The sequence below is a fragment of the Carcharhinus amblyrhynchos genome, chromosome 7 (genome assembly GCF_965287045.1).
Source record: "Carcharhinus amblyrhynchos chromosome 7, sCarAmb.v2.hapA, whole genome shotgun sequence".
In the NCBI taxonomy this organism is placed as follows: Eukaryota; Metazoa; Chordata; class Chondrichthyes; order Carcharhiniformes; family Carcharhinidae; genus Carcharhinus; species Carcharhinus amblyrhynchos.
The window spans coordinates 45301549-45325895 of NC_137330.1; the positions used below are offsets into that span (position 1 = coordinate 45301549).

Here is a 24347-nt window from a genome sequence, read left to right on the forward strand (position 1 = left end):
AAATTTTTGAACAACCTGTATTTTTAAGAGCTTGTTCAAATATCCTAGGATTCATACAATTGACAAGTTTATAGTGGGGTTATGTATATTTCCAGTCATACTAGCAGGTGCTATCATTGCAAAATACAGTGATTTTCATGTCATTCTTGCACAATAGATATTGATGATTGCTTTTTATAATTCATTCAATGTGAACATTGTCATCTAGGGTATTTATTGCCCAGCTATAGGAGAGAGGAATTAAGATAAGGAAGTAAAAGTGTGTTTACGAGAGGTGTCAAGTAGAAAATACAGTTGAGAACCAAGAGGAAAGCAGAAGGTTCAGGTGAGAAGTGGAAAAGAGAAGCGAAGAGGAATTCATGAAAAGACTGGCAACCAATTTAACAGAGAATCCCAAAATCTTCTATTGACACATAAATAATAAAAAGATAGCAAAAGGAGGAGGAGGGCTGATTAGTGACTTAAAAGGTTAGTTATGCATGGAGCATTGCTGAGATATTAAATGAATACTCTGCATCTGTCTTTACAAAGGAGGTGGACGCTATGCAGGACGTGGTGACAGTCGAGAAAATTCTGCCCCTTGAAGGGTTCAAAATTGATAAGGAGCAAGTGTTTAATAGACTGCTGATAGTTACGGTTGACAAGGCACTGCTATCAATGATACTGAAGGAAGAGAGGATGGAAATTGCTGGGGCACTGGCCATACATTTCCACTCTTCTCCGGACACAGGGGAGGTGCCTGAGGACTGGAGAATTGTAAATGTTACACCATTTGTTCAAAAAAGTTGTAAGGCTAAGCCCTAACAATTACAGATTAGCCAGTTCAACATCAGTAATGGGCAAGCTTCTGGAAACAATTATTTGGGACAGAATTAGTAGTCACGTGGAAAATGTAGGTTGATTAGAAAGAGGCAGCATGGATTTCTAGAAGGGAAATTATGTTTAAATAACTTGCTGGAATTTTTTGAGGAGGTTTAAAGTTTATTTATTAGTGTCACAAGTAGGCTTATATTAACACTGCAATGCAGTTACTGTGAAAATTCCCTAGTTGCCACACTTTGGCACTAATTTGGATACATGGATACAATGCACCTAACCAGCAGATCTTTTGGAGTGTGGGGGGGGAACCCGAGCACTCAGGGGAAACCAACACAAACACACGGAGAATATGCAAACTCCGCATACGCAGTGACCCAAGCTGGCAATCAAACCCAAGTCCCTGGTGCTGTGAGGCAGCAGTCCTAACCACTGTGCCATTATGCCACCTTAACAAAAAGGGTCGATGAGAGTAATGCTGTTGATGTGGTGAACTTGGACATTCAGAAGGCGTGTCACACAACAGATTTGAGCAAAGTTATAGCTCATGGAATAAAAGGGGCAGTAGCAACATGGATACAAAATTGACTGAATAATAGGAAACAGAGTATGGTCATTGGATATTTTTCTGACTGGAGGAACATTTGTAAGTGTGTCACCAGGGGTCAGTATAGAGACCCTTTTCCTGATATATATTAATAATCTAGGTCTTTGTGTGCAGGGGACAGTTTCCAAGTTTGTGAATGATACAAAACTTGGAAGTATGATAAAATGTGAAAAGGACAGCATGGAACTTCTTTGGAAAGTTGGTGGAGCGGGCAGATAAGTAGCAGATGACATTCAATGTGAAGAAGTATGAGGTGATGCATTCCAGAGAAAAGACATGGAGAGACAAAATAAGGGGTAAAATTCTTAAGGAGCCAAGGGAACTCATTTATATGTCCATAGATCATTAAAGATGGTGGAACAGGTGGAGAGAACAGTTAACAAAACATATAGTGTATTGGGCTTTATTAATAAAAATGTCTACAATATGTTAGTTAGACTTCAGCTGGAATATTGTGTACAGTTTTGGGGATCAAAATACAGAAAGGATGAGAACACATTGGAGAGAGTGCAGAAGAGGCTTGCAGGAATGGATACAGGGATGAGAAATTTTAGAAGTCTCTCCCCCTCCCCTTCCCCACATTGGCCAGGAGTAGTTCACTCCAGTGGGGTTTACGACAGCTCCCTAGGTGGCCGACCCCGCTGACCCTCCTGGGAGGTCAGGGTTAAGAGGGCGACCCCTGGGCACTGCAAGACTGGCCCTCAGGTACTAAAGGGCCCCTGGGTACTGTCTGCTGGGCATTGGACATTGTCAAGTGGGCAGGGCCAGAGGTGGGCTGAGCCTCTTGGGATTGGGGCCTACATGGGGGCTGATCAGTGGGGGTGGGGGTTCCACTTCCACTCTGCATAGGGATTGGTGGCAGAGGGAAGGATGGGGGTGATTGGTTTTGCCATGGGTTGGGGGATTTGGGACTGCAGGGTGGGTGGTTATGGAGATCGAGTCTGTTGGGGAGGGTGTGGAGACATTAGGCTTACCCAGAGAGATCTGGGAGGTCAGTGATCGTGGGGGGTGGGGAAGGGTGGTGGGGATTGGAAGGTCGGTAATACTCCAGGGAGTCACGGGGCTGGCAGGTGATCGAGCTGGCCAGCAATCGGGAGGTCAGCAGTGCAAGGCTGTTACGCGTGTGCCGATTTTGGTGCTATGAGATCAGAGCATGATGCCGGCTTTTCCAGCGGGAATTGGGCCCACGCACAGATTTTCACCATGAATCTCACTAGGGCACTCTGAAGTGCTCAGAGTGTGGGAGATTCATTTTGAAAATCCTACTTAAAAAAACTGGGGGGAGTTACTCTAATTTTCATATGAATCCGGCACTTGGAACGTTTTTGGGAGAGTCGCCTCATAGATTATTACTTGGATAGAAACAATGTGCAGGAGTATGAAAAAAAGGCTGAGGAATGACATCAAGTCCTTCGGAAATCTGGGTGAAGATATAATGGGCCAAATAGATGCTTCTGTGCTGTATCAATTCTGTGACTCTGAATTGCCTTTGAATTGAGTGGCTTGCTAGGCCACTCAAGCAACTGGTTCACATGTAGTCCAGACCAGGTAAGGATGGCATATTTTCTTCCCTAAAGGACATTAATGAACCAGATAGGTTTTTAATGATTTCATGGTCTTCATTAAACATTTAATTATAGATTTTTTTAATTGAATTTATATTTCACCATCTGCTGTGATCAGATTCAAACCCAGGTCCCAGAACAGAACCCTGGGTCTCTGGATTGCTAGCAATGATACTAAAATAGGTGGGAAAGCAGCAGTAAAGAGGAATAGAGATTTTACAAGTGGATATAAATAGGCTAGGCGAATGGGCCAAAATTTGGCAGATGGAGTTTCATGTAGATTAGTATGAGGTTATCCATTTAGGCTGAAAAAATGTAAAGGCAGATTGTTATCCAAATGGAAAGCAGATTCAAAATCCCTGGCAAAGGGATCTGGGTGCCATTGTTCATGAATTGCAGAAAGTCGGTATGTTAGCACAGTATAATATAAAAGGCAAATGGGAGGTTGGCACTTACTGCAAAAGGACTTGGGTATAAAAGAAAAGTGATGTTGCAGTTGTATAGGGTGTTGTTGAGACCTCTTCTGGAGTATTGTGTCCAGTTTTGGTCTCCTTATTTGTAGACAGATATGGTGGCATTGGAGGCAGTTCTGAGGAGGCTCACCAGGTTAATTCTGGGGATGAAAGGATTATTGTAAGAGGAGAGATTAAACAGTTTGGGCTTCTACTCGCTGGAGCTTAGAAGGATGAGAGGGGATCTCATCGAGGTACATAAAACACTAAAAGGGATTGATAAAGAAACATAGACCAAACATAGACCATCACACAAACCAGCCTCCTATCCATTGACTCTGTCTATACTTCCTGTAGCTTTGGAAAAGCAGCCAGTATAATCAAGGACCCAATACACCTCAGACATATTCTCTTCCACCTTCTTCCATTGGGAAAAAGATTCAAAAGCCTGAAATCACGTACCAACCAACTCAAGAATAGCTCCTTCCCTGCAGCCATCAGACTTTTAAAACAACCTACCTTACAATAAGTTGATCTTTCTCTACACCCTGCCTATGACTATAACACTATATACTGCACCCTCTCCTTTCCTTCTCCCAAGTACTCTATGAACAGTATGCTTTGTCATATAGTATGCAAGAAAAATACTTTTCCCAGTACATGTGACAATCAAATGAATTTTAAAAAAAATGTTTCCCCTTGTGGGGCAACCTAGGGCAAGAGGTCACAGGTATAGGTTGAGATGCAGTAGATTTAAAATTGAGATGAGGAGGAACTTCTTCTGGCAGAGGGTGGTGAATTTGTGAAACTCGCTGCCACATGGTGCAGTGGAGTCTGAATCATTAAATGGTTCCAAGAAGGAGTTATATATATTTCTGATTTTAAAAAGGGTTAAAGGCGTATATGGGGAACAGTAGAAAGATGGATTTGAGACCAGGAAGAGATCAGCCATGATCTAATTGAATGGCAGAGCAGGCTTGAAGGGCAGAATTGCTTACTTCAGTTCCTAATTCCTATGTTCCTAGTACAATGACAATACAGCTGTGCCATTGCCTCTTCTTATGATATTATGATATAATTACCAAAACTTCTGAATACATGATTTGAATTTTATTACTACAAATGTACTAATAAGATGTATTCGCTTAATGCGTTGGTTCAATTAGCATTCTGGATTTTCACCAAACATTAGAATTAAATTTAAATGTTATTAAGAAATACCTTGTGATGTAAACTTTCTTTTGCATAATTACTTAAACCCTATTGTTGGTCTTGTGTTTTTGGTTCATTCAAATTTTTTATTCATTTGTGTATCCTAGGGTTGTAGTTGAACTTATGCCTACAGGCACTGTAAAAAACTATGCTGCGTCAGTAACTTATCAACCACAAGAGATTGAAGAGGAACTGGAACACTCTCTTAAATTTGCTGTTCAGACAGAAGGTACATTGATTTACATTTTTTTGTAGGATCCAAAGATCTACAAAATTCCCTTAACTGACATGTTAATCCTACAATGTCATACATTGCTTGGATCTACTAGAACTCTCCCAACGTTTCCATGGGGGACATCAGAGTAAGCAGTGAACTGGCTGAGATTTGGATAAATTGGGCCAGGCTGAGATTTTGGTGTGGTTATTTTGGACAAAACCTAAAATCCATCCCAAATGTATCCCTTGAAGGGACAAGGTCAAGAATGGAATTCTGACATTAGGAATTCTGTAGATTTTGCTTCCTTTCCACTGAATATTCTGTGTGCCACGATAAAGGCATATCAACACAGATGGGTGTGAGAGACCAAATGGGGTGCCCAGACCTGGGTCCTAGCCTAGCGGCTCCCCAAAATCTTCCTTAAAATTTACCATGATTGGTGACCAACTGGTCAATTGGGAAGAAGTTACAGAAAGTTAACAAGGCACCAGCAGTTGCACTCTTTTCTGGCTAGTGCTGTTATCCCACTTTTCTGATAGTTGCCTGCCAGTCATAATTGATTCTAATCCTGGATGCTTGTTGTGTCTCAGGAGTGGAGCTCACTGACAGTCACTGACTGGCAAATGTGCCCATGGAACAGTTTCACACATTTTCACAGTGACTGTGCTCAGTTCTGGACTAAGATGGCTGAGATTAATTAATGATGAGTGTCAAAACCTTCCCATTGTTCATGTCAGTGGGATTTGCCCACCCTGCTGCCAAATTCTGCAATCTTGCTGCAATGGGATCATGGTGTGTTGGTAATGTCCTTCATTTGGAGAAGAATGAGAAGGCATGCAGATCAATTACTCAGGAGGGTTAAACTGCCTCTTGCTAGTTATCTCTCATTTTAATGTGTGGCAGCATATATAGCAAGGGGCTGCAGAATGAATTCCACCCAAATGGAAAATAATAATTTAAGTCACCTGCTCACTGGGGAATTTTAGAAAGGCTTTCCTTTGGCACAATGCTTTGCCTACCAGCAGCCAATGGCAACAATTTGGATGTATTTCATAAAGTTTTTCCGTATGTTAATGAAAGTACAGATAATGGAAGGAAGTGTCATGATAATAATTTATTCCAACCAAACAGGCACCGAAAATATAGAGGCTACAGCTGAAATTAAGTACAACGTCAATAAGCAACTATTTACAGGCGATGTCCAGATTCCAAAATTTGACACGGAAGTAGGCATGAAGCTAGGAGTTGAAGAAAAATCTGCACTGAAAAATACAGCATACGTTGTTAAATTGGATGTCACAAACAAAAATGTGCCCGAGGTGACCCTCACAGGCCGTGCAAGGTATGTATAATATATTGCAGTGACTTTTAAATAACAAAGAAATGTTACGAATGCCAAAAGAACAAATAATCTACATTGGATTAAAAGTCAATGGTGAAAAACAGCTTCTCAAAATATACAGAGGTTGAAAACCTGTAAGTCAATTGGGTTTTCTTACCCAACGGAAGGAAGGTGTTGATAATATTTGATTCATATATTTTCCTTGATTTGTAAAGTTTTAAAGAAAAAAACAATGCTTGAAATGCATAACAATCTTATCAACATCAATTAAGGAAAAGGAAGAAGAATATTTCAGACATGGGGCCGGACTTTCAACCCTTACCTTTCTGACGACAGAGCAAGCAAGCCATGCAAGATGCCGTAGACTTCAGTGGGACTGGAGATCCCACCAGCAGCCAATGGCGAGCAACTTCCATGGGAAGAAAATAGCTGGAGTAGAATGGGAAAAATCTGGCCATCTGTCTCTTCCGAGTGACTTAAGGCCTCCCTAGTTTTCAGTTGCAAGATCCTATGTGAAATAATTTTTGTGAGGTCTCAGCCAAGCTCTTAATAGATTTAAAAATCCTCAAGTGAATATGTGTTCAGAGAAATTCACAGTGTGCAGTAAAGAGGGACTTTGAGTCTAAGTCTGGAGCAAAAGGATCTTCATATTTTATGGAGGCCCCGCTGCATTAGATTGGAAAGTTCTTAATGCTGGCATTCAGTGCAAAAGCTGAAAAATATTTAATTCTACAATACTGTCATCTCACACTTTGATGAATATGAAAGCATATATTCAAAAATGCAATCTTCAAAAATGCAGAATTAACAATACATCAGTATATCACTGGTCTTTTGGCTCAAGCAACAGCATCCTGTCTCTGAGCGAGGTGCAGCTGCAGTCCCACTCCAGGACCTTTTTCCACAAAAGAACCCAGCTAACACTGCAGGCAACCAGGGTATATGAGCACCAATCCCCAGTCTAGGTAAATGGGGAAGGTTAGAGGCAGGAACAGAATCCATTGCTAAAATAATTATCTAGAAAATATTAGCTGACATCAATGAAGAATAAAAAGTTTAGAAGTTATTTATTAGTGTCACAAATAGGCTTACATTAACACTGTAATGAAGTTACTGTGAAAATCTCCTGGTTGCCACACTCCAGCACCTGTTCAGGGACACTGAAGGAGAATTTAGCATGGCCAATGTACCTAACCAGCATGGCTTTCGGACTGTGGGAGAAAACCAGAGCACCCAGAGAAAACCCACACAGATACAGGGAGAACACGCAAACTCCACGCAGACAGTAACCCAAGCTGGGAATCAAACCCAGGTCTCTAGCACTGTGAGGCAACAGTGCTAACCACTGTGCCACCATGCCACCCTAAATTCAAATCCAATCTGGCAGCAGTAGGATTTGAACCAATGCTTCTGCAGAATTTGGAGCCTTAATCCAGCACCTTAAACCACACAGCCACACTACCACAAAAAGTGTGATCAACCAGCATTGAGGTAACCCCATGTAACAGAGAAAGAGATGAAAGCAAGAGGGAGCAAAGCACATATAATGGAAATGCGAGTATCAATTCTGACCTGTGCAGTTTTCTTTTTAAAGGTACGATAATGAACAGAAAGACGTCTTGCTGCAGGGTATCTTCACCATTCCTCAACTGAATGTAAATACAAATGTTGCAACTCAGATTCGGCACTTACCTGATGAATGGTTTACTGAATTCACTGTAGAAGCTTTGATCTCTCATCTTAAGGCTTCATACCAAACTAATTTCAAACACGGTATGCTACTAATAATGTTTATTTTACACCTATTATTTTATGAAAGAAGCAGATGTACTTTCTGGAATTTAAGCAGATAGTGGCTTTATTATGGTTCTTTTTCTATTGTTCCATGGGAATGTCCTCATAATATGATTAGGAACCATCAGCACAAACCCAACACTGTCAATTCCAACATATTTTCTCTCAAAACGTTGGCAGCTATCATGTAGATGTTTTTCCTATGTTGTAATAAACTGAGATCATGGTCTGTGGGAAAAATTTCCGATTATCACATTAACTAAGATGTAAAATTCTCACCTTTAATAAATGTATATTTTAATGCTATTTAGGATTGTATAGTCAGTAAGTAATTAAATTTGTTACTTTGGTGTAGAGTACTCATAGAGTACCAGAATCTTAACCAACGGCCAATAGGTCATTGTGTATCGCACTGTCACGTAAAATAACAGAAAATTGAGCTGTGTCTATAATTCCTCCTACAGTAAGGTCCTGGTTTCAATCATTCTGTTGTGGACAGTTGCAAAGTGGAGACTGGGAGCTGGGGTGGGTGTGGTGATTTTCCCAAAATAATTCTAAGTGTTGAATTCACATAAAAACTGGAGTAAATCACGCTGCTTTTTTTTCAGCAGAAGTTTAGAAAAGAATCTCCCACACTCTGTGCAGTACAGAGTGCACCAGCGTCAATCGTGTTAAAAATCGCTGGGTGGGACCTATCTCCACTGGAGAGGCCGGCAGCCCGTGAAACAGCTAGAGTCTTCCAGCCCGTTGAGCCACAAAAGCAGCGCAGCAGGATGGGACAATTGTCCCCTCGCATCCCCCCCCCCCCACCCCCCAGACAGGGGAAGGAAAAAAATAAAAATAGGACTGTATAAGCAGTTTTTCAAATTGAATCATCTAATTTGTCCTTTCAATGCTGATATCTGGCATACTTTTTCTGAAGAGAGAGCAAGCCAAAATAACAGACTCAGGAGAAAAAATTTTTAACTGCTGGCCATCCAGTTTGTGTCTAAGAAAGACAGTTGAAAATCAGAGCTGGTGGTGGGGAAGTGAGTATGATCACCTTAGAATCATAGAATCCCTACAATGCAGAAGGAGGCCATTTGGCCTATCGAGTCTGCAACAACCATAATTCTACCCAGGCTGTATCCTTATAACCCCATGTATTTACTCTGCTAATCCTCCTGACACTAAGGGGCAACTTTAGATGGCCAATTAACCTAACATATCTTTGGACTGTGCAAGGAAACCAGAGCGCCCAGAGGAAACCCATACAGACACAGGGAGAATGTGCAAATTCCACACAGACAGTGACCCGAAGCCAGAATTGCACCCGGGTTCCTGACACTGAGACAGCAGTGCTAATCACTGTGCTACTGTGCCACATTGTCCAGTCCATTAAAGCCCAAGGCCCATCTGATGCAATGTTCAGTCCTATAAATGGGCAAAGCAGACTGCCTGTCTGAAACACGTGGGTGATACTTAAGTATACCACTCGTAGTTCCCATGGCAGTTGTTGGATATAGCTTGCAACTTGTAAGCAAAATAGATGAAACGTCTGCCAGACACACATTCCCCAGTTGGGCAGCCTAATCTGCAGGCCTTAAAATGATCACTCAAGGACGAGCAAAGATGATCCAGGAAACATGTTTTGCTGTGCAAAGAGGAAGAAAAAACTCTTCTTCTGGACCCTGAAAACACTCCATGTCCCTGCTGGCATCTTCACTGAGGACACTTGTCCACTTTGCCTAGCCTGTTGTCTATCTCAAACTGAGAGCTGGCAAATTCCCCACGGTCCTGGAAATGTTATGAAAAAGCAGGATTCCTGCTTTGTGCCTGCAGCTTGCTGGCTGAATGTGAATGAGGTTTGGGCTACGAAATGGCTCAAACCACATGCCAGCACAAATGGATTGGATAATTTACCTTACACCTGCTTGACTGCTATCTTAAAAGGCTGCCATGTGGTATGACTACCACTGACTTACACCCAGATTTTCACTCCTAGATCGGATTAGCTGTGTCAGGGGATTTTAGTTGGATTTTCGTACAGAGGTTGTTGGTCTGAAAGAGGAGACTGGGTGGGAAATGCCGCAATGAATATGCAGGCTGCCAAGTATGGAGGTGGGCAGGTTGCAAGACCTGTCTCTGTATCTCAGCACTGTGCTTAATTTATAAAATATATATATAAAACAAAGCGCATCTCCAGCCATTAGCCACTACACATTCATTCTCTATGCCACATCCAAACCAACCTATGCTAACCCATGCCCCCGCCCACCCCATTGCCACCATACCCCCAAAGCTAACTTAGGGCATGATCTTACTGGCTGTTCATGCCACGCTCTCACTACGGCAAGATCAGAGAATTTGGTGCCCGCCAACAGGACTGGCAAATCCCACTGGCTTGAATGGCCATGATAGGGTCAACTCATACCAACTCATGTCCTTCACCCATCAGCCTTTGTACTTACCCTCACCTAACCCACTAGGTGCTAACCCACCTAGTATCCTTGGACAATTCCTTAACAGATTTCACACTTCCTGAGTAGCTTTTAGATTTGACATTTCATGGATAACTTTGACAGGTGACTATCTCCTTAGCATTTTCTTGATAGCTAGATAGTTCCTTAGCAACCAAATGGGATCTTGATAGCTAGAGAGCTGTTTGACAGTTCCTTCATAGCTGGATAGCACATTTTCACAGATTGTCACTTCTTTGACAGTTGCACAGTTCCTTAACAATCCCTTGATAGCTGGACACTTCTTTGACAACTGGATAATTCCTTGACATCTGGACTGATCACGGAAAACTGGAATTTTTTTCACAGTTCCATGACAGTTGGACAGCTCTTTGACAGCTTAGCAGCTCTAATGAGTTTGTATATAAAAAAAACATCTCCACTTCAAACAATCCCAAAGGGCTCCTGACCTTTCCCATTGGATGCATTAACTCTCCCAAAGGGTGTTTTACCTCTCCAAAGGATATCCTGGTTATCTAAACACATCCACCAAGTTCAGTCCTCCTCTGACCTATTCTGTTCTTCAGACCCTAGATTCCACATTCTGGTTCTTCCAAATTGAACTCCAGTAGAGACAGCTGGTGATTTGATTGGATTGGCCATGAACAAATCCAGGCACAGTGCTAGGTTCTGGGTGGGAGGGGTTGGGGGGTCACTGGTGGTGGTGGGGAGTAAGCCTCTCCAGTGTGGTGAAAATTCAGAATGATCACATTGTATGAATTTGTGAAGCAGTTTAAAAATCATCAAAAGAGAATACTACTTGTGTTCAGATCTGGGATCTTATCTTTTTGAATTTGTTCCACTTTATTACATTTCTAGATAACAAGAAAATTCAAGCTGCATGGAACTCAGAAGTAACAACTGACCTCAAGCCAATTAATGAGAAAATCAGAAACATACAAATGCCTGACATGTCTGAATACCAAAGAAATGTGAATAACTATCTTGACAACTTCTTGGATCGACAAGTTCCTCAAACTGATATGACACTAAGGCACATTGTTTCCAAATCAATGGAGGTAAGACAAGTGTATTTTAACATGGAAGTGTGTGGTATTCTATTAGTAGAATCATAGAATCCCTACAGTGCAGAAGGAGGCCATTCAGCCCATCGAGTCTACACCAACCACAATCCCACCCAAGCCATATTTCCGTAACCCCCCATACTTATCCCGCGAAGCCCCTGACACTAGGGTCAATTTAGCATGGCCAACCAACCCAACCTGCACATCTTTGAACTGTGGGAGGAAACCAGAACACCCAGAGGAAACTCACACACAGGGAGAATATGTAAACTCCACAGACAGTGAGCTGAGGCTGGAATTGAACATGGATCCCTGGCGCTGTGAGATAGTGGTGCTAACCACTGTGCCACTATGCTCAAAAGTATAATACTTTGGAAATGATATACAAAACAATCCACTAACAGGAAAATAATGTAAATGCTGAAAACCTGACATAAAAATAAAAAATTCTAAAATCCTCATGCTCAAGGCAGGTAATGGATGTCAGCAAAATGCCCGTATCAGCCAACCTACCTCGGGAGAAAGTACCCACAAAGGCAGCATCTTCATTGTCAGAAGATGCATGTGGGCTGGAATTGGGCCAACCAATCCTTGAAGAAGTTGAAGGCAATCACATGGGCTGCTAGGTGCAGAGGCAGGCTATTTAGAATTTTCACCTCAGTACCATGGCATTTTGCTCCAGCTGAAGTAAAAACACAAAGGCCCTCCCGCCCCCATACCTCTTCCCTTACCTTCCAAAACACTCCTCATTCCCCATCATGCCACTTCATGCCACTCACCTTCTTGGGTCCCCTATGCCAAGTTCTGTTTTTCCACTCACTCGTATGGCCACCCATGTTAAGCTATGGGACTTCCATCTACCGCCACAGCCTCATATCCCCATGCCATTTCTGACCTTCCACTCAATTTCAATGACCGGTCACACTCCCTCACACTTAGTTATGGCACCTCCATGCTCATCTGACCACTGTACAATGTATAGAACCAAACAAACCTGTTCTGAGAGTTGGGTGCATGCAAACAACCTTTAAATAAAAGTAATTCATTCATAACTTTCTCCTATGTTGAAAAACGTAATTTCATTATAAAATAATGCAAGTGTCAAGTATTCAGGCCCTTTAACATGTATGAACAAACATTGTGAAAATTACATCAGAGACCGCAGCTTACAATCATGAGCTGTAAATCAATGCTTTCTGTGGAGCAGAGCGGTTTCAATAAGCTTAATGAATGTTTATGTTCTCAGTCAAACATACATAATGGGGTTGGCTGAGAGCACACCCAAAAATTAAACTGCCTTGAAATGAGGTTGGAAATTTTGGAAACACTGAGCTAAATCTTACCAAAGAATGGCAGAGTGTTCATTCCAGCGAGGAAACTGGTGTGTTTCTCCCCAGACACTTCTAGTACTCGCCTTGTCCTAAACTCTGGGGCTTTGAATCTGGGGACTGCTGTAGTCCAAGTCTTGGCCACTGCTGCTACTGGAGCTGGTGTGGTGCCAAAAAATCCTGTTCCACATTACTAACGTTGGATTTTAACTGCATCCTCGATAAGTAACTGTCCCTCCCTTCACTGCCAAATCAATCCCCTCTGCAAAAACTGTTTATTTTCTCCATTAGAAAGTGTCTTATTAAACTGCTCTCCCAACCTGCAGCCTGGATTTTAAATCTGGAGTTGGGAACTGGGGGCTATTGCTATTCCAACACAACACGAGTGCATCCAAATCATACTTCAAAGTTCCAGCCATTTAAAGACCATTTGTGTATTTGTCAACCAATGAGGGATGGCAGGTAGACTCCTAGCACTGTAGTGGCAATGGGAAGCCCTCCAGCACTTGGAGCTTTGCATCATCAGTTGCTTATATAAACATGGAGACAGGGAGGACCAATGAAGATGGGTTCATTTTCTTTTCAAAAATCCACCTCAGCTTACAGTCATGACCCTGGTTGTGGCCTGTGAACATTTATGAGTCGAGGTTAGTTGTCCCTTGTGTCACTGTGGTCCAGGTCGATGTGAGTTGCCTAAACTGCCAACTGGAAATTGCAGTTCTTCATTGGCTGCATGTGAGGTTTCCATCCTTAGGCTGAAGCCCTGTCTCAGATGATTGCTGGCCAATCCGGTTGCCCAGCAGCTTTGGAACCTGGAAATGTGGTCATGTCTGGGGCTTACAAGCAGGTCTCGGTCTTTAGTTCCAGAGTCCAATACTGTCTAAGTGGATAGGAAACAGAGGTGAGGTCCACAGGATGTGGAAAGGGAAGGGGTCTTCATGGAAAGACCAGAGAAAAAGGGAGCCTCCAGGAAGGGACAGGTGTGGATCTTGAGGGAGGGTATTGATGCAGAAAGGGAGCCTTTGAGGGATACCCACCACCTTTCTGCCCTATGGCCCCTCCAGGATTACTTGCTATGCTTATCGCTCCCACCCCTAGCCACCTCTCACACTTTCAAACTGATGGGATCAGTGAGCCATATAGTAACATCATGGTAAAACTGGCAGGTCTTTGAAATGTTCATGATACTGAAAAAATAAGCAGATAAATTTAAAAATGCACCTTTTGCAACTGCAGAAAATTGTCAATTAAACACACCCAATTTCAGCCTTATCGTAGCTCAAGAGGACAAAATTTCATGGAGTGTCCCTAACTTTTGAAAGCCAGGAACATGACTATTTTCCAGCCCTTCTGACCAACGGGATCTTCCGGACTCGCGGAAGGCAAAACCCCACAATGGATTCCCCTATGGCAGAATGGGCAAACCAAACAAAATATTTCAGCAGGACCAACAGATTCCACTGGCGGCCAGTGGCAAGCTGCCTCCGCAACCAGAAAACATGGCATGGAGAACAGCTGGAAAACACAACATGGGTGGGGGAGGCGGGCACAGAAACCACGCTGTGGGCTTGGGAGGGGGTATGGAAGGGAGAAGGGGGCATGGGTGGAAAATCCTGGCCATTGAGCGTTAAAGTAGGGAAATTTATGTTGAATCTTTGTAAAACTCTGAACAAGGATCAAAGAAAATTACAGCACAGGAACAGGCCCTTTGGCCCTTCTAGCCTGCACCGACCATGCTTCCTGTCTGAACTAAAACCCCATACTCTTCCGCGGACCATATCCTTCCATTCCCATCCTATTCATGTATTTCTCACGACACCCCTTAAAACTCAGTACCATATCTGTTTCCACAATCTCCCTGCTGCAGCAAGTTCCAGGCACCCACCATCCTCTGTGTAAAAAAAACTTGCCTCCTATATCTTGCTCCTTGTACCTTAAACCTGTGCGCCTTAGTAATTGACTCTTCCACCCTGGGAAAAAGCATCTGACTATCCACTCTGTCCATGCCCTTCATAATCTTGTCGACTTCTATCAGGTTGCCCCCTTAATCTCTGTCATTCCAGTGAGGGCAATCCAAGTTTCTCCAACCTTCATACTAGGCAACCTCTTGTAAATCTTTTCTGTACCCTCTCCAAAGCCTCCACATCCTTGTGATAGCATGGCGATCATAATTGAACACTATATTCCAAATGTGGCCTAACTAAGATTCTATAAGACTGCAACATGACTTGCCAATTTTTAAACTCAATACCCCTGCCAGTGAAGACAAGCATGCCGAATGCCTTCTTGACTACTTTCTCCACCTGAATTGCCACTTTCAGTGACCTGTATCCCTGTACACCCAGGTCCCTCTTCCTATCCGGTTAGATAATAACTAGAGTTCTACATCCAGTTCTGGCCGCCACACTTTTGGAAGAATATGAGGATCTTTGAGAGAGTGCAAGTGGCGATTTACCAGAATGATTTCAGGGATGAGAGGATTTAACTATGAGATTGGAGAAATTTGAATTTTTCTCTCTGGAGATTGTAAGGAGATCTGGTAAGGTTGCACTAATTATGGCATAATTAGCTAAAGAAAAACTATTCCCATTAACTTCTAGTATTAGGACTAGGGAACACAGATTTAAGATTCTGGACAAGAGTTTCAAGGGCAATGTGAGGAAAAACATTTTCAAACAGTGAGTGGCAATGCCGCACAACCTGCCATCTTTGATGTGGTTGGTGGAATTAAAGGAGTTCAGTGATTACACAACAGATATTTGGATGGACATTTGAGGGAAGTAATCAGGGATGGAACAGGGGAATTAAGACTAACTGGATTGTTCCAAGGGAGCAGATTACTCAATGGGCCAAATGACGACTGTCTGTGATAATTCAACTCGATGAACAAGCAGGACTGAGTACTAGCTAGTCAGGCCTTTATCATTTTTTCTCCTTTCACCTATCAGACTGCTTTTTTGTTTTTGGCAGGCTAGCAATAGCTGGTTCCAACATGCTGCTCCAAATATTCCATATGCTGACACATTCCAAAGCAAATTGCAGGCTCTGCAGGCAGTGGATTTTGAACAAATAAAATCATATTTCACTCCTCCAGAAAATCTATTTCTGAAGAGGTAAGTCATTTTGTTTTTTCTTTCAAGGGGCAAGAAGTTGCTTTTGAAACTTGTCAAAGCAGTTTCTATCAATGTTAGGTAAAGTCTGCTTTCCCCAGTGCAATGTCAATCTATCTGAGTTCTGCAGACACGAAGGGCAAAATTTTATGATCTTGTTGCAATAGACTGTTCAAAGCTCCCTTGATTTCATCAGGACCAAAGAATCCTGCAAAAAATAAGATTCCACACAAATTCGTAAAACAACATTGTCAGAGAAAGGGCTTCTATATGCTACATCTCCCATGCTCGCCAGGTGAGCAGGGATTCGCCTGTTCACTCGCCATACCAGGGCAATTACTCTTCCACTTTGTAATACACTTCACTGAGATGCTTTCCAGACCATGGTGACAGAAAATGAAACTCCACCTCTCAGAAGGATTGAAGATTGAAAAGTAAGTATTGAATAGTCTGTCAGTACTTAAAGTTGACAAGGCACTGGGACCAGATGAGATGCAACCAAGGATATTGAAGGAAGTGAGATTGGAAATTATAGGGGTGCTGGCTATAATTTTCCAGTCTTCTCCAAGACAGAGAGACCTGGGTGTATATGTGCATAGCTCACTGAGGGTTACAGGAGAGGCGAAGAGAGCGGAAAATGAAGCATACAGTATACCGGGCTTTATTAAAGGGGGTATAGAGTACAAGAACAAGGAAGTTATGCTGAACTCATACCTGATATTAGTTAAACATCAGCTGGAATAGTGGGAATGATCTTGAACCTGTGCTCGCTATCTGTGGGAATGGCAGTGGGGGCTCAAGATCCAGCAAAACCTGAAAGTTACGAATCTTACTGCCGAGATCATCAGATTCATGCCCACAACAGATGTGAAAATGATTCTGGTACATTTGAATGCATTAACATTAAAGCCCCTTTTAACCATATATTGAGCCTGAGGCACATTTTCAAACTATGTCGGCACGATTTACAACAGGTTCACGCAGACATGACTGTGTTGTGGGGATCCGCCCAGCTAAGTATTGCCTATGGGGGAGAGAGACCCTGGCAATGCTCCCTAGCACTTCACTGGCACGGGTTGGTGCTGCCAGATAAGCACCGTTGCAATCTGGAAGTGTCGACCTATGCCAGGGAGCAGTGCCAGGAGTGGACCATAGTGGAAACTTCATGGGGGAGCTCTGGAAGGTGGGATTCCGTTTTTTATGGTGCTGGGGAGGCTATCGGACGTAGGAGTTGAGAATGCCGGTGATGGCTGTGTAGGTGGTAGGATTGGGGGAAGGGGTCTGATATTCATTGGGAAGGGGAGAGGTGCCAGCATTCGTGCCAGTATGGGTGGGGTGGGGCTGTTAGGGGTGAGAGGTGGTTCTGATCATAGAGAAGGAATGTCAGCTCCGATCATGGAAGGGGCGGGACTGATAGCCCTAATTGTCGGGGGAGGATGCCAGCTCTGATCGCAGGGGAAGGCGGGTGTGGTGCAGGCAAGGTGCCGGCGCCATTGGGTGGGGGGGGCGTTGGGAAAAGAGGTGCTGGCTCTGATTGCAGGAGGTGAATGCGGGCTCAGATCATGGAGAAGGGTGGGAGAGGGGATGGAGGAAAAGTGCCAGCTCTGATCTCAGGGTTTGGAGGGGAGCCTGAGACCCCCGTGGCTGAATGGGGGTAGATTACTTTTTCTTCTAAACATGGTGCCCCAATTTCAGTGCAGCCAGACTTTGCCAGTGTGCTTAGGCCCCACCCCTCAACATGACAACACGAAACAAGCCCATGTGTTACTTTGTGACAAAGTGTCATAAGTTCTGGAGAGAAAACCGGCTGACAATTTGCCATTTTTTGGCACAATCACCCTCATTGTACACAGCTCTAGCACAGTCCTGACATGCTACAGAAATGATGTAGTGTGGAGAGTGTACAGCAGAGGTCTTCAGACGTGTTTTCAGGGATGAGGAAGTTCAGTTATGTAGATAGATTGGAGAGGTCAGGACCAGTCTCCTTGGAAAGTAGAAGGCGAAGATTTGATTGTGATGTTCAAAATCTTGAGGGGACTGAACAAGTTTGAGTTATGACAAGAGGCTGGGTTGACTGAGACTTTTTTCACTGGAGCATAGGAGCTTAGGCGTAATCTTATAGTGGTCTACAAAATATTGAGGGGCATAGATAAGGTAGATAGTCAACATCTTTTTCCAAAAGAAAGGAAGTCTAAAATTAGAGGACATAAGATTCACCTGATGAAGGGGCAGCGCCCCGAAAGCTCGTGCTTCCAAATAAACTTGTTCAACTTTAACCTGTGTTGTGAGACTTCTTACTGTGCCTACCCCAGTCCAATGCCAGCACTCTTTCCAAAACGAGAGGGCACAACTTTAAAGTGATTTGCAAAAGGAGAAAATGTGGGGCCGAATTCTGTAACCTTGCCTGCAGCTGGGATTCTCATCCTGCTGCAATGAATGGAAATATGCCTGAGTGTCAAATTCTCAGTTCTTGCTGGCAGTGTCGGTGGGGCGTAAATAGCCAGAGAATTCTGGCCATTGTGTGAGAATAAACCTTTTCACACAATGAGTAGTTCAGGCCTGGAATGCACTGTCTGGTGGATGCAGGTTCAATCGAGGCATTCAAGGGGCATTAGACGATTACTTGAATAGAAACAATGCACAGGGGTACAGGTTAAATGGCACTAACGCAGAATGCTCTTTTGGAGAACCTGTACAGACAGAATGAGCCAATTGGCCTCCTTCTGTGCTGTAACGATTCTGTGATGCCCAAATTCAGTCGATTGTTGATCTGTCTGTCAATGGAACAGGTTCTCCCCGGCTAACCCATTCCAACCCCTCATGCTGCTCTCAAATTCACCTTGCAGTTCGAGAGGGAGACATAGGAATCAGATAAAATGGTGCTACAATTGAGTAAAGAAAACTGCAAGGCCATGAGGGAGGAGCTGGCCAGATTTGATTGGAAAGGGATCCTAGCAGGAAAGACTGTGGAAAAACAGTGGCAGGAGTTTCTGGGGATAATTCAGAAGCACAATATAAATTCATTCCAAGAAAGAGTAAGCATGTTAAGGGGAGGACGAGACAACTATAGCTGACAAGGGAAGTCAGAGATAGCATAAAAGCAAAGGAAAGAGGATACCATGAGGTGTGGAATAGTGGGAAGCCAGAGGATTAGGAAGCCTTTAAAAGCAAGCAGAGGACAACTAAAAAAACAATAAGGGTGGAAAAGATGAAATATGAGGGTAAGCTAGCTTGTAATATAAAAGAAGATTGCAAGAGTTTTTTTTAGATGTGTAAAAGGTAAGAGAGAGGCAAGAATGGACATTGGACTGTTGGAAAATAAGGCTAGAAAAGTAGTAATGGGGGACAAAGAAATGGCAGATGAACTGAATGGGTACATTGTATCAGTCTTCACAGTGGAATACACCAGTAACATACCAGAACTTCAAGAGAGTCGGGGGCAGAGGTAAATGTATTGGCCATCACTAAGGAGAAGATGCTAGGGGAGCTGAAAGGTCCAAAGGTGGATAAATCACTGGCACTGGATGAACGACACCCCAGGGTTCTGAAGGAGATAGATGAGGAATTTGTGGAGGCATTGGTGTGATCTTTCGGGAATCAGGGAAGGTCCCAGTGGACTGGAAAAAGTAACACCCCTGTTTAAGAAGGGAGAGAGGCAGAAGATGGGAAATTATAGGCCAGTTAACCTGACTTTGGTCGTGGTTAGATATTGGAGTCCATTATTAAGGATGATATTGTGGAGTACTTGGAAGTGCATGGTAAAAAAGGGTTGAGTCAGCACGGCATCATCAAAGGGAGGCCTTGTCTGATAAATCTGTTAGAATTCTTTGAGGAGGCAACAAAAAAGTTAGACAAAGGAGAGCCAGTGGACTTCATTTATTTGGATTTCCAGAAAACCGTTGACAAGATGCCCAACAGGAGGCTGCTAAATAAGCCAAGAGCCAATCGTGTTAGAGGCAAGGTACTGGCATGGATGGAAGATTGACTAACAGACAGAAGGCAGAGAGTGGGGATAAGGGGTTCCTTTTCAGGATGGCAAGCGATGACTGGTGGTGTTCCACAGGGGTCAGTGTTGCGATCACAATTTTACACTAATGATCTGGAAGATGGAACTGAGGGCATGGTTGCTAAATTTGCAGATGATACCAACATATGTAGAGGAACAGGTAATGTTGAGAAAGTAGGGAGGCTGCAGAATGATTTGGACAGACTAGGAGAGTGGGCAAAGAAGTAGCAGGTGGAATACAATGTGAGAAAGTGTAAGGTTATGCACTTTGGCAGGAAGATTAGAGGCATAAACTATTTTCTAAAAGGGGAAAGGCTTCAGAAATCTGAAGCACAAAGGGACTTGGGAGTCCTGGTTCAGGACTCTCTTAAGATTAACATGCAGCTTCAGTAGGCAGTTAGGAAGGCTAATTTAATATTGGCATTCATCTCTAGAGGACTAGAATACAAGAGCAGGAATGTACTGCTGAGGCTGTATAAGGCTCTGGTCAGACCCCATTTGGAATATTGTGAGCAGTTTTGGACCCCTTCCCTAAGAAAGGATGTACTGGCCTTGGAGGGGGTCCAGAGGAGGTTCACAAGAATGATTCCAGGTTTGACATATGAGGAGTGGTTGAGGGAGTCTGGGTCTATACTTGATGGAGTTCAGAAGGATGAGGGGGGATCTAATTGGAACTTACAGAATACTGAGAGGCTGTGATGGAGTGGATATAGAGAGAATGTTTCCACTTGTGGGAGAGACTCGAACTTGAGGGCACAACTTCAGAGTGAAGGGTTGCTCCTTTAAAACTGAGATGAGGAAGAATTTCTTCAGCCAGGGGGCGCTAAATCTGTGGAACTCACTGCCTAAGAGGACTGTGGAGGCCAGGTCACTGAGTTTCTTTAAGACAGAAATAGATAGGTTCTTGATCAATGAAGGGATCAAAGGTTATGGGAAGAAGGGAGGAGAATGGGAATGAGAACCATATCAGTCATGATTGCATGGTGGAGCAGATTTGATGGGATGAATAGCATTTATATCTTACGGTCTTAAGATCTAAATCTCTCAATCTCCTCATCCCCAAAGCAAACAATCCCAACTTCTCTGATCTCGCTATGTAACTGAAGTCCCTCATTCCTGACCATTCTGTGAATTCTTTTTTGTACCCCCTCTAATTCCTTTAAAACATTGTTAAAGTGTGGTGAGCAGAACAGGATTCAATTTTCTGCTTGAGGCTGAACCAATGTTTCAAAATTGTAACATAACTTTATATGTGATAATATTTGCTGGCAGAATTATAACTGGCTGTTCACCTGCTGAGACTTTGTCTGTGAACTAAAGATTTAAGATTCATTAACATAGTAGAAAAAAACATTTTATTAATACATTTGTTCTGAGTGTGCAATAATTTTAGTAAGTGGACTTTCAATTATGCAATAATGCTAATAAGATTAAATCCAGTCATTTGCTTTGCAAAATTAAATGCTGTTACAGCAGCTTTTCATAATATATAGAATCATAGAAAAGAATCATAGAAAAAATTTCAGCACAAACCGGCCCTTTGGCCCACAAGTTGCGTCGATCTTATCTCTACCTAATAGACTTACCTATAACCCTCAATCCTATTAAGTCCCATGTACTCATCCAGAAGTCTCTTAAAGGACCCTAACGAATTTGCCTCCACCACCACCGATGGCAGCCAATTCCACTCACCCACCACCCTCTGAGTGAAAAACTTACCCCTGACATCTCCTCTGTACCTGCTCCCCATCACCTTAAACCTGTGTCCTCTTGTGGCAGCCATTTCAGCCCTGGGGAAAAGCCTCTGAGAGTCCACCTGATCAATACCTCTCACCATCTTATACACCTCTATCAGGTCCCCTGTCATCCTTCATCTCTCAAAGGAGAAAAGATCAAGCTCTCTCAACCTATCCTCATAAGGCATGCCACCAATCCAGGTAACATCCTTGTAAATCTCTTCTGCATCCTTTCAATAGCTTCCACATCCTTCCTGTAATGAGGCGACCAGAACTGAGCACAGTACTCCAAGTGGAGTACAATCCTAAAAATACTTGAAGTTGTTCCTTTTTTCATAATTAATCTTTTTATATAATGGTATGTTAGGACTTTAGGATTTTAGAAGGTTGTGTTTCTTTATTGTGAGAGAGCACCAGGGAGTCAAGGTCAATCACGCGAGTGAGTCCAAGAGTCACAAAGGAGAATTGGTAGTGGCAGATAAGCGACAAGCAAGGAACAAGCAGGTAGCATTGGGAAGCTGGACTTTGGTATCTCCTAAGTAGATCAAGCTGTTAAGAATAGTGCCTTTGCAGCACCTATCCTAATAGGTCTTAAATATCAGTGGCATCACAAATGTCCACCTTGGAGACAAAAATTTAGAGAACATGTCAGAGTTTTTAATGTGACACAAAAATATTACATTAAACATGTGCTAGAGAAATAGCATGACAGAAGGAAGTGATTAGGTGTTTATTAACAAGAAGTTATCGTTTTCCTTAAGGCAAAGTGACGCAATCACATTTAACATCTCAAAAATTTCCTCAAAAAAGACACCTTCACCGAAATCCAACATGGCATACCTCAAGTCCAAATCCAATGCTTTACTCATGGAAGTACCAAAAATCCTCAAAAATAAATATTTCAAGCTGTGATGACCCCCCCCCCCCCTTTAAAATAAAGTTACCTATTAATTTGAGCTCAATTTGTTCACTCCCCTCATCTACCATACAAGCATGTTAAAGATCAAAGCCTACAAGTGTCTCATTATAGTTCAATAATATATTTAAGTTAAATTTGCACAATGTAATAGGGAACCTGAAATAAATGTAAAAGCTGCTAGTGTGCAAATTTTCCAAGGCTTGGGAAACCTGACAGTAAAAAGGAAGTGGCAGCTGCCAGTTCAAGGTAGTAAGTGCCTTTTGCAGCACTCCTGTACATAAGAAGGTGCATGAGCCTGTCAAATAAAACTTCAGTCCCCACTCAGCCAGTTGAGATCTTGCTATTAAATTCAGCAGCATGTTCACATCACATGCCTAGCTGAGTTTTCCCCAAACCCTTCCCGTCTCCCTGTAAATATCAGGGTCAACAAATCCAAAATATGTATGTAAGAGGTAGAGAAACCACAGTAAAATAAGAAATATGTAAATATTGACATTAATAAATTATTTGTGCTGCCTTTTCAAATCTCTTTGTATCATCGTACTCTTAGCTTGGTGATTTCTTCCTGCCTTTGGTCAGTATGCTTCGTCCTTGCTCCATCCATTGGTGAATTATCATTCAATCTCTGCATTATACCATTTAGAATTTTCTAAATAGTTCTCTTGCCTTGCCACAATTCATCCTGATCTCACAAACCCCCTCCACCAAAATAATTTTGAACCATTTCCTTTCTCAGTGCTACCATTTCTGTTGCACTGCCCTTTCTCACTTCCCCACTAATTAGTGTCCATCGTGTCTCTATCTCCTTTCTGTAAAGTGTACTGAACAAATGCAATTTGTTATGCTTTTGGTAGTTTGTGAAAATGTTATATGCTAATACACTTTTCCTTGTTTTTTTATTCCCCCTACAGTCATGGTTCCATTGCAGGCACATTTAGTGGCAATAAGTTTAAAGTTCCAATTCCTTTTGCTGGATTAGTGACTCAAGGAAATTTATTTCTTTCAAAAATGTTGAGTGCCCAACCAATGGTTATGAAAGTACTTGGAATGAATTCACCATCTGATGTTGAAGAAATACCTTCCACTCCAACTGCTACTGTTCCTAAAGCATACAATCTCCACATTCCTTTCATTAACAAGCTGGAATTTGCTACACAGATGAACAGTAATTACTACAATTGTTCGTCTAACTTCATGACGGAATACGGTGGAAAGAAAGACAGAAAACAATTTTCTGCCGATATAGATATCCAAGCCGTCTCAGCACTGGAGTATCTGTCCTATCACCTGAAAGGTAAAAGATTTCTTCATGAGCCTCTTTGAAATGATTTAATCTTTGTCTTTAAATTCTGTGGATTTCTGAAAACTTGTAGTTTAAGATTATTAATGTTTCACTGTATGAAATGTTTTATTAGAGCATATCTGAAGTTAAAAATTTGATATGAAGATAAAAAACATGGTAAATATTTACATTTGAAATTTGCATTGCAAAACTTGTACCATGCCAAATCAAAAGAACAAAATCATAGATAATGATACTTAACAGTTTTGTTAAATTTGCTTATTTTTGGTGTCAATTTTGTACAAACTGCATTTGCTATGTATGGAACCTCATTTCGTAAGAACATAAGAACATAAGAAATAGGAGCAGGAGTAGGCCATCTAGCCCTTCGAGCCTGCCCCGCCATTCGTTGAGGAGGAACTTCTTCACTCAAAGGGT

General features: G+C 42.5%; 1 protein-coding gene across 1 annotated transcript in view; it reads left to right on the forward strand.

Moving 5' to 3' along the window:
• apoba (apolipoprotein Ba) overlaps positions 1 to 24347 on the forward strand; it is a 70053-nt gene that overhangs the window by 29310 nt on the left and 16396 nt on the right. The window contains exons 19-24 of the mRNA XM_080193420.1: positions 4760 to 4881; positions 6001 to 6211; positions 7806 to 7984; positions 11323 to 11522; positions 15827 to 15969; positions 23539 to 23921. Of these exons, the coding sequence (XP_080049546.1) occupies positions 4760 to 4881; positions 6001 to 6211; positions 7806 to 7984; positions 11323 to 11522; positions 15827 to 15969; positions 23539 to 23921 (1238 nt within the window). The remainder of the gene's footprint in view (positions 1 to 4759; positions 4882 to 6000; positions 6212 to 7805; positions 7985 to 11322; positions 11523 to 15826; positions 15970 to 23538; positions 23922 to 24347) is intronic.